Source organism: Gavialis gangeticus, unplaced genomic scaffold, assembly GCF_001723915.1.
Source record: "Gavialis gangeticus isolate Ggan-Ray unplaced genomic scaffold, GavGan_comp1, whole genome shotgun sequence".
NCBI lineage: Eukaryota > Metazoa > Chordata > Crocodylia > Gavialidae > Gavialis > Gavialis gangeticus.
The window spans coordinates 4,466,421-4,478,946 of record NW_017729024.1 but is presented as its reverse complement, the minus strand read 5'-3'; the positions used below and the strand labels follow the sequence as shown (position 1 = coordinate 4,478,946).

The 12,526-nt window shown below is 40.8% G+C and overlaps 1 protein-coding gene across 8 annotated transcripts in view; it reads left to right on the top strand.

Moving 5' to 3' along the window:
* ZNF608 (zinc finger protein 608) overlaps positions 1 to 12,526 on the top strand; it is a 115,538-nt gene that overhangs the window by 99,403 nt on the left and 3,609 nt on the right. For 6 of the 8 annotated variants that reach the window (XM_019516840.1, XM_019516833.1, XM_019516832.1 and 3 more), the window contains 4 exons: positions 5,660 to 5,747; positions 6,219 to 8,673; positions 10,426 to 10,846; positions 11,403 to 11,575. In XM_019516840.1, the coding sequence (XP_019372385.1) occupies positions 5,660 to 5,747; positions 6,219 to 8,673; positions 10,426 to 10,846; positions 11,403 to 11,575 (3,137 nt within the window). The remainder of the gene's footprint in view (positions 1 to 5,659; positions 5,748 to 6,218; positions 8,674 to 10,425; positions 10,847 to 11,402; positions 11,576 to 12,526) is intronic. The other 2 variants (XM_019516835.1, XM_019516836.1) reach the window with 1 other exon arrangement.

The window sequence follows — 12,526 nt, the reverse complement described above, 5'->3', positions numbered from 1 at the left end:
GGGGGACATGTCCCCCCCCCCCCGGATTTGTGTGCAGGGTGAGCACGAGCTGCCCACTGCAAGGTTAGGGCAAGGAGCTGCAGCAGTAGCCTCTTCCCAGTTGGGCGGGGGGGTGCTGGGTCAGAGCTGTGCTCAGGGCAGGCTCAGTCAAGGCAGGCTCCGCTGCATGGGGCAGGTGGTAGTGGTGGTTATGGGGGAGCTACAGGGAGTTTTGGGGTGTCCATAGCCCCCTAAACCTCCCCAGTGCCACTGCCACTGTCACCTGCCCTGAGCATAGCCCCAGCCCAGTCCCCTGCTGGGAAGAGACTGGTACAACCCCTGGCCCCCAGTCCATAGTGGGCAGCCCATCCTCACCCTGTGCACAAATCCAGGGAGGCACATGCTGACCGTGCCTCCCCTCAGGTGTGAGCAGCGGCAGGGAGCCAGACCCCTCCCCACCACCCGCACCCCTGGAAGAGCTACCTGCAGCTCCGCCCCACACCCTTTCCTGGGGTCACGTTAACTGCCCCAGTTAAGCAGCACCTACCCCTTTCCCGGCCTCTGCCCCACTCTCTCCCTCACCACTGGCGCCTCAATCTCCCCTCCACGCCCCTTTCCCCACACAGGCTTACAAGCAAGACAATGGTCTCCACGCTGCATTCCTATAAATTGGCTATTAGATCAGTATCAGCCAATATGGCTGGTTAATATTCAGCCACTGGTATCAGTCAAGAAAATCCTTATTGGTGCACCTCTACAAAATACAAGAGAACATGTACTACAAAGCTTATTTCTTCTGCAAAGATAGAAGCCTGATTCCATATTGTCTATTAGCTAAAACTCCCTATTGGCACCGGTTTACTAAAATTGGGCAGGGTATCTACTTTTATTCCATTTTTGTAAAGCTTCGTTTTTAATGGTCAGATCTGGCTTCTTGCCCAGTTTGCAACTTCAGAAGCTGCAAATGCTACTTAAGTTAGCAAGAAGTGTGTCTGCACCATGTGTAACATAAAAGGGCTCTGCAGTCTAGCACACAAGAAGGTATTGGGAGTAAGGTCAAAGAAGGCCTGGCAAATCTAGTTATGTACCATGTGGATTCAGATGAAGCAAGATTAGAGGTTGCTATAGTACTGTCTGTGTAATGTCTTGGAAACCTGGAAAGTATTCTTTCGTTTTCAGTCCCTAGGCAGCTCCCTGGTTTGTAGCTCAGTTGCTTGAGCTGTGTGCTGGGATAAGAATGCGAGAAAATAAGGGCCTTCCACGATTGTACTTAGGTGCAACGAGTGGAGAAGTCCTTTTTATTTCTGCCAAGCATTTGACATGTCCAGCAGGGAGAGACTCACTGAAGGGTTTTCCTCTTATTCATTTTTATCTTCCAGTGCTCTGCCCCAGTGAGTCTTCTGGTTACATCTCACCTTTTGATCACTTGATCCTTTTCTGTGATAACCTTAGCAGATTGTTTTCTTTGCTCCATGTTCTAAGCAAGCTATCCTCTAGTTGTAGAAATATTCCCTTCATGAGGGAATTAAGATTCCTCCCTTTCCACAGCCTTTCTAAAACAGAACAGGAGAAAAGGCTCCTGTTCTGTTTTATGGTCCATTCTCGCCATGTAGTTGCTAAAAAAATATTGACAAATTACTAGTCCTGAGGCCTAACCCTATAGTTATCTTAAAGCATGCAAGTAGTCCCACTGAAATAGGGCTCTGCACAGGCTTAAAGTTAAGCATGTACTTAAGTACTTTGCTGAACTGGAGCCTTTAGACAAGGGCAATCAAAAATGAGTAGGACTGTAGTATAATTGATTTATAAGGGAAGAATGTTCTCCTACCAGTTTTGCAGTATTGATTTTCTTGTACCAGAAGGTCACTTGAATGCCTTCTAAGAATTACTGAAATGCTTATTGACCTCAGTTATTTTGTGATTCTATTTCTGATGCCTTTTTATTATATTTAAAAAATGTAACAAGTTATACAGAGATACATAATATATGTTAACATTACTAAGTACAGGGCAACATAATAGTAGGCAAGAATATATGTATTAAGGAAGAAAAGTGAGATATACATGCTTTTACCAAAAGTAAGAGAAATTAATAAAGGGTAAATTCAGACAGAATATTTTTAACAGAGAAAAAGCTCTGCTTCTGTGGCGTAATCTCTGAAGGGAAGTCAGAAAACCCCACTTGCTTTATACATGTATAACAAGATGAGACAAAACACTGGGAAATGGACTTTAGGGAACAATTCTTTAGTAGCAGAGATATGGGTTAGATGATATAATTTAGAAATGGAAAAGACTTATGATAGCCATTCTAAGAGTTACAGAATCACTCTACTGACAGGCTGTTAAAATGAGATGAAAACATTAAGGTTGCAGCAGAGATACCATTTTACCGCAAGCAGCGAAGGTGGACATTTCGTTTTGAGCATCTAGCTTCTAGAAACGAAATTTGCATTAAATAACCCTTTTTTCCCCATATAGATTTTACTGGCATTTTTTTTCCTGTCTTAATATTTTGCCCATACACTGAAGTTGTTCCCAGGGTTATAAAACATTATGTGATTTCAACACTTGAGTAAAATGATATACCATTTATTCTTCTAAAGCCAAAATGTTCCATTCTTATTTAGCTGTAGTGTCAGATGTTGTCTGAATGTGCACTTCCCTACATGAGAGTAATCCACTTGGGGATTTGTAGGAGAGGAGCTCTGGAAATGTTTGCTCCTTTCTTGCAGACATAGTTAGAAACAGACATTGTTATGGAGGCAATTCAATGTGCAGCTACAAAGCTCCCATGCAAAGGCGCATTGCTTTGACCAGTGTAGATAGATTCATGTGATTTCCCAAAAGGCACATTCTCTTTCCCTTCTCCTTGAAGATAAAACTACCTTCATTTACTTGTATTTGCTTATGAATCACAGTGTGATACTGCTACTTGAATAAAGCATCTAGAAATAATAACAGAGATCTGGGTGGTTTTTGCATTTTGAGGCATCTGCTTTGGCTTGGATGTTACCTAGAAATAATAACAGAGATTTGGGTGGTTTTTGCATTTTGAGGTATCTGCTTCAGCTTCAATGTTACCTAGAAATAATAACAGAGATTTGGGTGTTTTTCGCATTTTGAGGTATCCGCTGCAGCTTGGCTATTACTTATAAAATGGTACCCTCTACCACATATTATGACTAATGATCAACTACTTGTTTTTTAGGACAGCTTAATCCTGCTTTCCAATGGGCAAATTCAGTTCTTACAATATTGAGTAGGTTTGAATGCTGTTTTAAACAGTTCAGTGACATGGGTCTTAGCGTATAAACACAAAGCAGTTTAGCAGACAGTAACCTTTCATCACGTTGACAAGCCTAGTTAGTGCAAACAAACCAGTGTTTGATTTACAGAGTCAGGAAGCATTAGGCAAGCCTCTCTCATTGTTAGGATTATTCCTGCCTGATAAAACAGTTTCTGCATATACATTCTCACTCACTCACTCCATCAGCCTCTCACTTACTCACTGCTCTCTACTGTGGTGTTGCATCATTTTTTTCCTTTGAAGCTCATTTATCTAAAGTGCTTGCTTTTTTGGTCTGTGCTGCAGTGTTCAGCCCAGCCAATCAGATAATAGTGTTCCCAGCAGGAGATGGCCAATCCAAAGCCAGCTTTTGCTGGAAATGTGAAACCCTTAGGGGAAAGCAATAACAAAAGCCTTTCACTGCAGACAAATGTTAAGTGTCTGTGCAGACTTTTCCTGTTTTTAATTTTATTACTCTAAGAATGGAGGGTTTGTTGTTTCTTTCATGTTTCCTTTCAAGCAATTTTAATTATACATTTGTGCTACATCAGAGACTTTGGAACACGGTGATTCAGCCTATTGCGTCTAAAGCTAAATGCAGTAACCTTCTGGCGATACAAATATATTCCAGTGCTGTAAATATAGCTGACATGCTCAAGAATTTTAAGCAGCTGGAAAGGTCCCTGACACCACACACGAAGCCCTAGAGAGCAAATGATGAGAAAAACATCCCCCCCCCCCCATCATAGCTTTTTCAGGTGTTTGTTTTTTTTCTTCTGAGGGCATGGGAATAAAATATATTTTCCCAGCTATTAAGCTGGTTAATAGAAAAAAAAAAGAGATCTTAAAAATAGACTTATTTTTAATCGATTGCCCTAATAGCTATTTTGGATTAATCCTCCATATGTTGGAAGTCTGTTTGTAATCATGGTTCAAGATTGGTTTATCTTTTGCCCTTTTTACCAAGTTGCCTCAATTTATAGAATTTTACTGTCACCTTGTAATAATAGGAACTTAAAACCATACAGGGAACCGTTTTCAAATGTGGTATTGAGAATTTTTCAAGGAAATCCCTTCTTCCCTAGTACTTTAGCTAACAGCACTTCAGATACTTTCCTGCTGTTAAAAGGGCCCTGAGGAAATAAGCTGCAGGTTACATGTTTACTTTACATTGGTGCTGCAGAGTGGGATAGTTTTAGTGCAAAATTAGAAATCACACTGTTAACACAAAGCCAGCAGACAGGCTAGAAACATTTTGGCACAGTGCCATTATTATTTCCATTGTAGAAAAGCAAGAGCTAGGACAAGGGGAGCGTGGAGAAAAACAAAACAGAGGGTTGGGGTTTGCAATCAATATTTAGTTCTTTTAAAACAAATTTCAGTGAACCTGGTAGCATTTTGCACCAAGCCTTATTTCTGCCATGGTGGAAAAAGCTTTCCATTGTGTACGTTCTAAAAAGAAATGAGAATTGGTTCAAAATATTACCTTGTGTTTATCTTCAGCAGTTAATGAATTAAAGGTGTAATTACGTCGACTAGTCCACAAACATGATTATAAATTGTCTCTGAAAAATGGGTGAGAGAAAAGCTGAATGGTTTCGAATGAAACTCCATTTTTTTAAAGCCCTTACAATTCATACATAGTACATTTGTTTTTCAGAGAGCAAAATTCTGAGCCTGCATTTGTTGAGCAGGTTTATTTAATTTTTAACAGAAGAATCAATTACATTAAAACTGGCATAGCACTTTCTTAAAAATAGTATTTTTTCTAAATCGCTTTCCTATTTTCATTGCAGATGTGTGACTTGCAAAGTTCACAATTGGTGAGAGAATGTAGACAATATATAACTTGTACATATTTTGAGGACTGAACTGGACAACCCAGGAGGTCCTTCTAGCCCAGTGTTCCTACCTCTGCATAACAAACCTTGTCTATATGTGTGCATTCAGATATGCCACCATTGTTGTATCACTGAAAACAAAGCAAATTCTTCTCAGTCACCTACTGATTTAAGCACTAGTAACCGGTACTCAGTTTATGCTGGCTGGCTGCCAAACGAAAGCAATTATGTGCAATAATAGCAAAATTAAGAGGTGAGTGTTGCCGTTTTACAGCAGGACATGGCAAAAACCATTTCCTTCTGTCGGCTGCGTCTTGATTGCACTCTCTCGCACACACACGCATGCACGCACGCACGCACGCACTCACTCACTCACTCACTCTGTCTCTCTCTTTCTTGTGGGTTTTAACTTGGGGTCAGTGAAACCAAAAGAGGAAGAGTATAGACCACAGTACTTGAAAACAAAATGAGAATGGAGCGCTCTCTTAAGACAGAAAAGAAAAAGTTGTTGTTCTAACTGTGATAATGCTTGTTTCTCTCCTACCTCCAGGTGTCCTAGTGGTAAATGTTACATGGCGGAACAAGACTTATGTCGGGACACTTCTGGATTGCACAAAACATGACTGGGCCCCCCCCAGGTAGGCAGCCATTCTGGATCTGCTTTTTCTCTCCTTTCTCCTTCAGTCTCTAGCAAGAAACTGCCTAGATTAATAAAAAACAACTGTGTATAATTGAAACCAGACAGCAAAGAAATGAGTAATTCTCTATTACACACTGTAAATGGAGACATTGAGGAGGGATTTTTTAATTTCCTTTTGCTTCATGAATGGGAAAATATATGGAGAATTAAACTGAATTTGAGTGAATTTAAAGTATTTTCTTGGATGTTTAGAATATTTTCTCTCTCTCTCAAGAATACGGTAGAGGAAATGTTCTTTAATGGCATTTTATTTGTGCTGGAAGTATTCCTATTTGAAAAGGGACATCCTTCCCCTCGCAGTATTGCTAAGCCTGTTGCGTGAAGCTGCCTAGTTTTCACGTGTTTGTTTCATGGTTTCGGTGATAATTTTTCAGTCTATCTGTTCTGACGTCTGTTCTTGTTTACATAGGTTTTGTGAATCACCGACGAGTGACCTGGAAATGCGAGGCGGCCGGGGCAGAGGAAAGCGGGCAAGGTCTGCTGCAGCTGCAGTTGCACCTGGAAATGACACTAGCTTTACAGAAGCAAGAGGACTGCAGAATAAGAACAGAGGCGGTGCCAATGGGAAGGGAAGGCGGGGTAGCCTTAACTCAAGTGGACGTAGGACACCCCCAAATTGTGCAGTGGAGGATGTCAAAGCCAGCCCCTCATCCACAAATAAAAGGAAAAACAAGCCTCCAATGGAGCTAGATTTGAACTCCAGTTCAGAGGACAATAAATCTGGCAAACGTGTTCGTACCAATTCGAGAAGCACTCCAACCACCCCACAGGGGAAGCCTGAGAGTACTTTTTTGGACCAAGGGTGCTCTTCTCCAGTGTTGATTGACTGCCCTCACCCCAACTGCAACAAAAAGTACAAGCACATCAATGGACTACGGTACCACCAGGCTCATGCACATTTAGATCCAGAAAACAAACTGGAGTTTGAGCCTGACAGCGAAGACAAGATTTCAGACTGTGAGGAAGCATTAAGTAATGTGGCACTTGAATGCAGTGAGCCAAGCACAAGTTTATCAAGTTTTGATCCGCTAAAAGCACCAACATCTCCTTGCTCCCTTAGTACCCCTGGGACACCCAAGGGGAAAAGGGAGTTGACGAATAATGGCCCAAGTTCAGTTATCAATTCTAAAACAGGCAAGAATTCTGGGAAAAAGAAGGGTCTGAACAGTGAACTGAACAGCCTCCCTGTAATTTCTAATATGGCAGCCACATTGGACAGTTGCTCAGTAGCAGACAGCAGTTTGGCTACTGAAATGCCCAAACTGGAAGCCGAAGGGTTAATAGACAAGAAAAATCTGGGGGATAAAGACAAAGGCAAAAAAGCTACTAATTGCAAAGTGGATAAAAACCTTTCAAAACTTAAAACAGCCAGACCCATTGCCCCTGCTCCAGCTCCTACTCCCCCCCAATTAATAGCTATACCCACTACGGCCTTTACAACCACCACTACAGGGACAATACCAGGATTGCCCTCACTAACAACTACTGTTGTTCAGGCTACACCAAAGAGCCCTCCGTTAAAACCTATTCAACCAAAGCCCACAATTATGGGAGAGCCAAGCACTGTAAACCCTGCTCTCACATCACTCAAAGACAAAAAGAAAAAGGAGAAGAGAAAGCTAAAAGACAAAGAAAGCAAAGAGACTGGAAGTCCTAAAATGGATTCTAAGCTGGGAAAGCTAGAGGATTCAAAAGGGTCTGGGAAAGAGTTATCTGGACATTTTTTAAAGGACCATCTCAACAAGAATGAAGTGTTAGCTAATGGACTGTCAGAGTCTCAAGAGAGCAGGATGGCAAGTATTAAAGCCGAAGCTGATAAGGTTTACACTTTCACAGACAATGCACCCAGCCCTTCTATAGGGAGTGCCTCCAGAATGGAATGCAGCACTTTGGTGAATGGACAATCTTCTATGGCGCCACTGCATGTGTTGACGCAAAATGGTGCAGATAGTGCAACTGCTAAAACCAACAGCCCTGCTTACTCAGATATTTCTGATGCTGCTGATGATGGTGGTTCTGACAGCAGGTCAGAGGGCATGAGGTCCAAGGCCAGCTCTCCTTCAGATATTATTTCTAATAAGGACAGTGTTGTAAAAGGGCATTCTTCAACCACAGCACAATCATCGCAAGCAAAAGAGTCCCATTCTCCCTATTACCATGGCTACGATCCTTATTATTCTCCAAGTTACATGCACTCTGGACAGGTCAGCACCCCTGCAGCTGGGAACAGCAGTGCCCAACAGGGGCTAAAGATCAAAAAGGAGACTGAGGAAGAGGCTGAAAAGAAAGAGAAGGCAGAACCACCAGATTCCAAGAAAAATGAACCCAATTCTAATTTACAGCCACAACACCAGTCAGTAATAACTCAAAGACATCCTGCACTTGCCCAGTCACTTTATTATGGACAGTATGCCTATGGGCTTTACATGGACCAAAAGTCCTTAATGGTCTCCAACCCTGCTTACAGGCAGCAGTATGAAAAATATTATGAGGACCAGAGGCTGACAGAACAGAAAATAACACAAGCAGGGAGAGACTGTGAAAGAAAGACTGAACCCCCATTAAAGGAGCTAGGAAAGGATGATAACAAGCAGAAAAATATCCCATCTGCTACTATCTCAAAGGCGCCTTCAACTCCAGAGTCAAGCAAAAATAATGGTAAAATAGGGTCATCAGTCCCTAACAAAACGGAAGAGACAAGCAAGTCACAGATTCTTTCCAATCACCAGCAGCAGCTTCAGTCTGATAGCTTCAAAGCCAAACAAATGGAAAACCACCAGCTTATAAAGGAAGCTGTGGAAATGAAGTCTGTTATGGACTCTATGAAACAGACTGGAGTAGATCCTACCACACGATTTAAACAGGTGAGGTCACTGTAACTTGAACTTTTCTTAAACTGTACACAAAGGCTTTTCTGATGTAATTTTGGATTGCATTTTCCTGTCTTTCCTGAGGGCCAATTTTGCGCTCCTTTCTCTCACTCCCCATCCCTTGAGTACACATATTATTGCTTTTCCTAGGGCTGTAGAAGAGGGAAGATATATCCAGTGGAGGGTGACAGAATCCAGGTTTTAAAAATTAATTCATTTAAAAAATAACTAAACATAATCCATATTTTATATTGAAATAAGTAGAAATAACATTGCACACAGTTATTCTGCTTAGTTCAGAAAACTAAAATTTCAAACAAGATAAGCATACTTTGTTGTGAATGAACTTAAAATAGATTTGAAAAGTAGTTTACTTTTTTTTTTAAATGCCAGTTTGCATTTACTAAAGATGGATGAGCAGAACTTTGAAGAGCTGACTTGAAGCTCACCTTTTTAATCCCAACTTAATTTGACCTTTCCAAAACAGTTAAGGGAGCATCCTTCCCTGTCTCTGCTCCTACACCCTTTAGCTGAAGTCAAAGGCAAAACAGGCCTACACAGTGGATAAAATCACGGGCCCATTGATTTAAGTAGTCAGGATTTCATTCAGTGGTGATGCTTGTCCTTCCCAGGTCCTTGACTGCCTGAAGGAATACACTCCATTCAAGTGTACACTCCATGATACTAATGTGTCTGTACTGCAGATCAGTATTTCAGCAATAGATGCTTCACATTCTGGCATTTGGTGCATCCTAGATTCCCCATTCAAAAACTGGCTTTCATGGGGCTCAAGTGAAAGAGGATTATGGAACTAGATAGGAAGTAGATGGTAGGTACATAGCTAGATAGTAGGTGGTAGGTACATGGCTGGCTTTGAGAAGATTTCTAAACACTCAGTTGACTGTTTCAACTATATCATCATCGGTTATTAAATTAATCTATCATTTTTTTTTATGCTATGAAGGTTGACTGTAGTACAAAACAAAATAACCAGCTATGTATGCCTTACATAAAAAAGAGCATCTTTCCATTAATGTTCAATAAAGATAGTTATGTTTTATGTCACCCTGCAGAGAAATCAGGTGCTTACTCTATAACATGTTTGCAAATTGATTTGTAATAGTTGTGCATTTCTCATGCCTGGCCTTCATCCTACAAATATTCGTGGACATTTATAATTCTACATGTGCAGATAGTCCCACTGAGTTGAATGGGAGTCCCTAAATGTCTAACATTCCTTTAATATGTAACTGTTTGCAAGATCAGAGCTGCTATAACTACCTTTTTTAGAGACATCCATTTTTCAGGTTTATCATTCCAGGTAATGTGAATGTTCTGACATAACATTAAGTAGCTTGAATATTGTGATTTATGGGTGTTATCACACTGATAGGAAAATTTCTTTATAGAAATTAATTGAAATATGTATTTTATGTAGAGTGTGATCACAGAACTATAATACACCATATGTATGCATTTTATGATTAAACAAGTCAAAGGCACAGGGAAGGATATAAGATAGAGCAATTTTATTGCATTGTAGTAACAGTTTATTGTTATTACATTGTAATATTGGCTTAAAGGCATGCTGACCTAGTAACAAGCAAGTTTCTCCTTAAATATATGTAATCTAGGTGGATTATTAAAACTACTGTAAAAAAGGCATTTCCTCAGAGATGAGAAATACTAATAATGAACATGTTTCAAAACACAAAATCAAAATAAAATTGTGTTTCTTCTCTACAGCAGGACCCAGATTCAAGAACATGGCATCATTATGTCTATCAGCCCAAATACCTTGATCAGCAAAAATCAGAAGAACTTGATCGGGAGAAGAAGTTAAAAGAGGACAGTCCTAGAAAAACACCTAATAAGGAAAGTTCCGTACCCAACCTTCCTGTTTCATTATCAAGCATTAAAGAGGAGCCTAAAGAGGTCAAGCGTTCTGATTCCCAATCAGTGGAAGACAGCAAGATAAAAAATGATGATCGAAAGACTCCTGTAAATTGGAAGGACTCTCGAGGTGCTAGAGTTGCAGTTTCCTCACCGATGAGTCAGCATCAGTCATATATCCAGTACTTGCACGCTTATCCTTACCCACAGATGTATGATCCCAACCATCCTGCATACCGTGCCGTCTCTCCCGTTCTAATGCACAGCTATCCTGGTATGTATTCTGGAACTAGCTTTTGCACTTTGATAAAGATTTACACACTAACAGTGTAGTAGTGCCTGCATTTTAATACTGGCAGTTAGCAACTCAGTTAAATTAGAAGCTTCAAGGATGACATTTGTTTTGCTTGTTCTTATGCAAGGGAAAGTTCTGTGGATGAAAGCTGATTTAATACAAGATGCTCCTTTTATGAACTGTCAGAGTTCCCAACTACAGTTTCCACAACCCTTGACAGTCTGCTATTGCTGTGAGACTGACAGATAGTTTATTGCCTATAAAAATATTCTAAGCACTTACTGTCAGAACCATTACAGTTACTATTCCTTTCACTTAAGAGGACCCATAAATGTCTGAAATGGCTTTAAGCTCAACCCTCTTTATAACCCCCATTCATCAGGGTGAATTAGCTGAAGAAAGTCAAGGAACAAAGATACAATGTTATAGTCATATGATCCATTTCTGATGTTATCCCCTGTATTAGAATTCCCACATTGGTGTAACCAAAATGTAAACACGGTAACTTGATGTGGCATTTATTGTTTATCTGCAGGGGCCTATCTCTCTCCAGGATTTCATTATCCTGTTTATGGGAAGATGTCAGGGAGAGAAGAGGCGGAGAAAGTCAATACCAGCCCTAGCATCAATGCGAAATCAACCACTGAATCTAAAGCACTGGATTTGCTCCAGCAGCATGCCAACCAGTACCGCAGCAAGTCCCCTGCTGTAAGGCTTCCTCTCTTGTTATTGAAGATCAATACATACATTGGGGGATGGAAAGAAAAAGGGAGAGAACATCACCTTACAAAAACTGCCTATATTTGGAGCCATGTTATGAATTCAAGTTGTCTTCTTTTTCTTTTTTCTTTTCACCAATACTTGAAGGAAAATAATTTCAGATTAGGTGTGTCCTTGGCAGAAATTGGAAGTGACAAGTATAATAGGGTTCTGTGCTAAGATTCTTCTTAACTTATGTAAATAGATTCATATGGAAATTCAGATTCAGAGAGACCTGTTGGTGCATGGCACAGTTTATTGCAGTTTGCCAGGATGCTCCTGTTTGAAACAGATAATGCAATGAGAAGTTGAGCTGTGGGATTTGGTAATATCCCTTCAATATTTTTGCTGCAGAGCCATATCTTCTGGTAGCAGATTACTGAAATCTGTCTTGAAGATCTCCATGTCGGAGCAAACATGATTAGTTTGCTTTCAGATAAATTGGTGCCAGTTTTAATTGATGAAAGCAGGTCACAGGCCCTAATTCTATTTTTAAAAGCAATCCTGTGATCCTGAGCTCAGTTGAGTGCTGGTTTGTTCCCCAGGGCAAATTAGAGAAATGTGAGAGTTAATTTATATTCCCTGTCTGCAGCCCAAATAGACTGTCTGAAGAGCCATAGATCAGCTGAGCGTAAGGGAGCCCAGACCAGGCCTCCTACAAAACTGGTGGGAGAGGTTATGACTTGAAGGTGCTAAGTGCTGCCTGAGAATCCCTGTACCTTGGGGAATCTTCCAGTGCCTAGTTATGAGACAGCTTGGCACCCAGGGAGTAGTGCAGGTCGGCTTGAATGAACTGCAGAATCAGGTCCATGGTTTGAGTGTTCAATAGGCCATTGCCAAATAACCAGGGTGTGTATGCATGTTAATAAGCCCCCCCCCACACCCTTTTTTTTTTTTTTT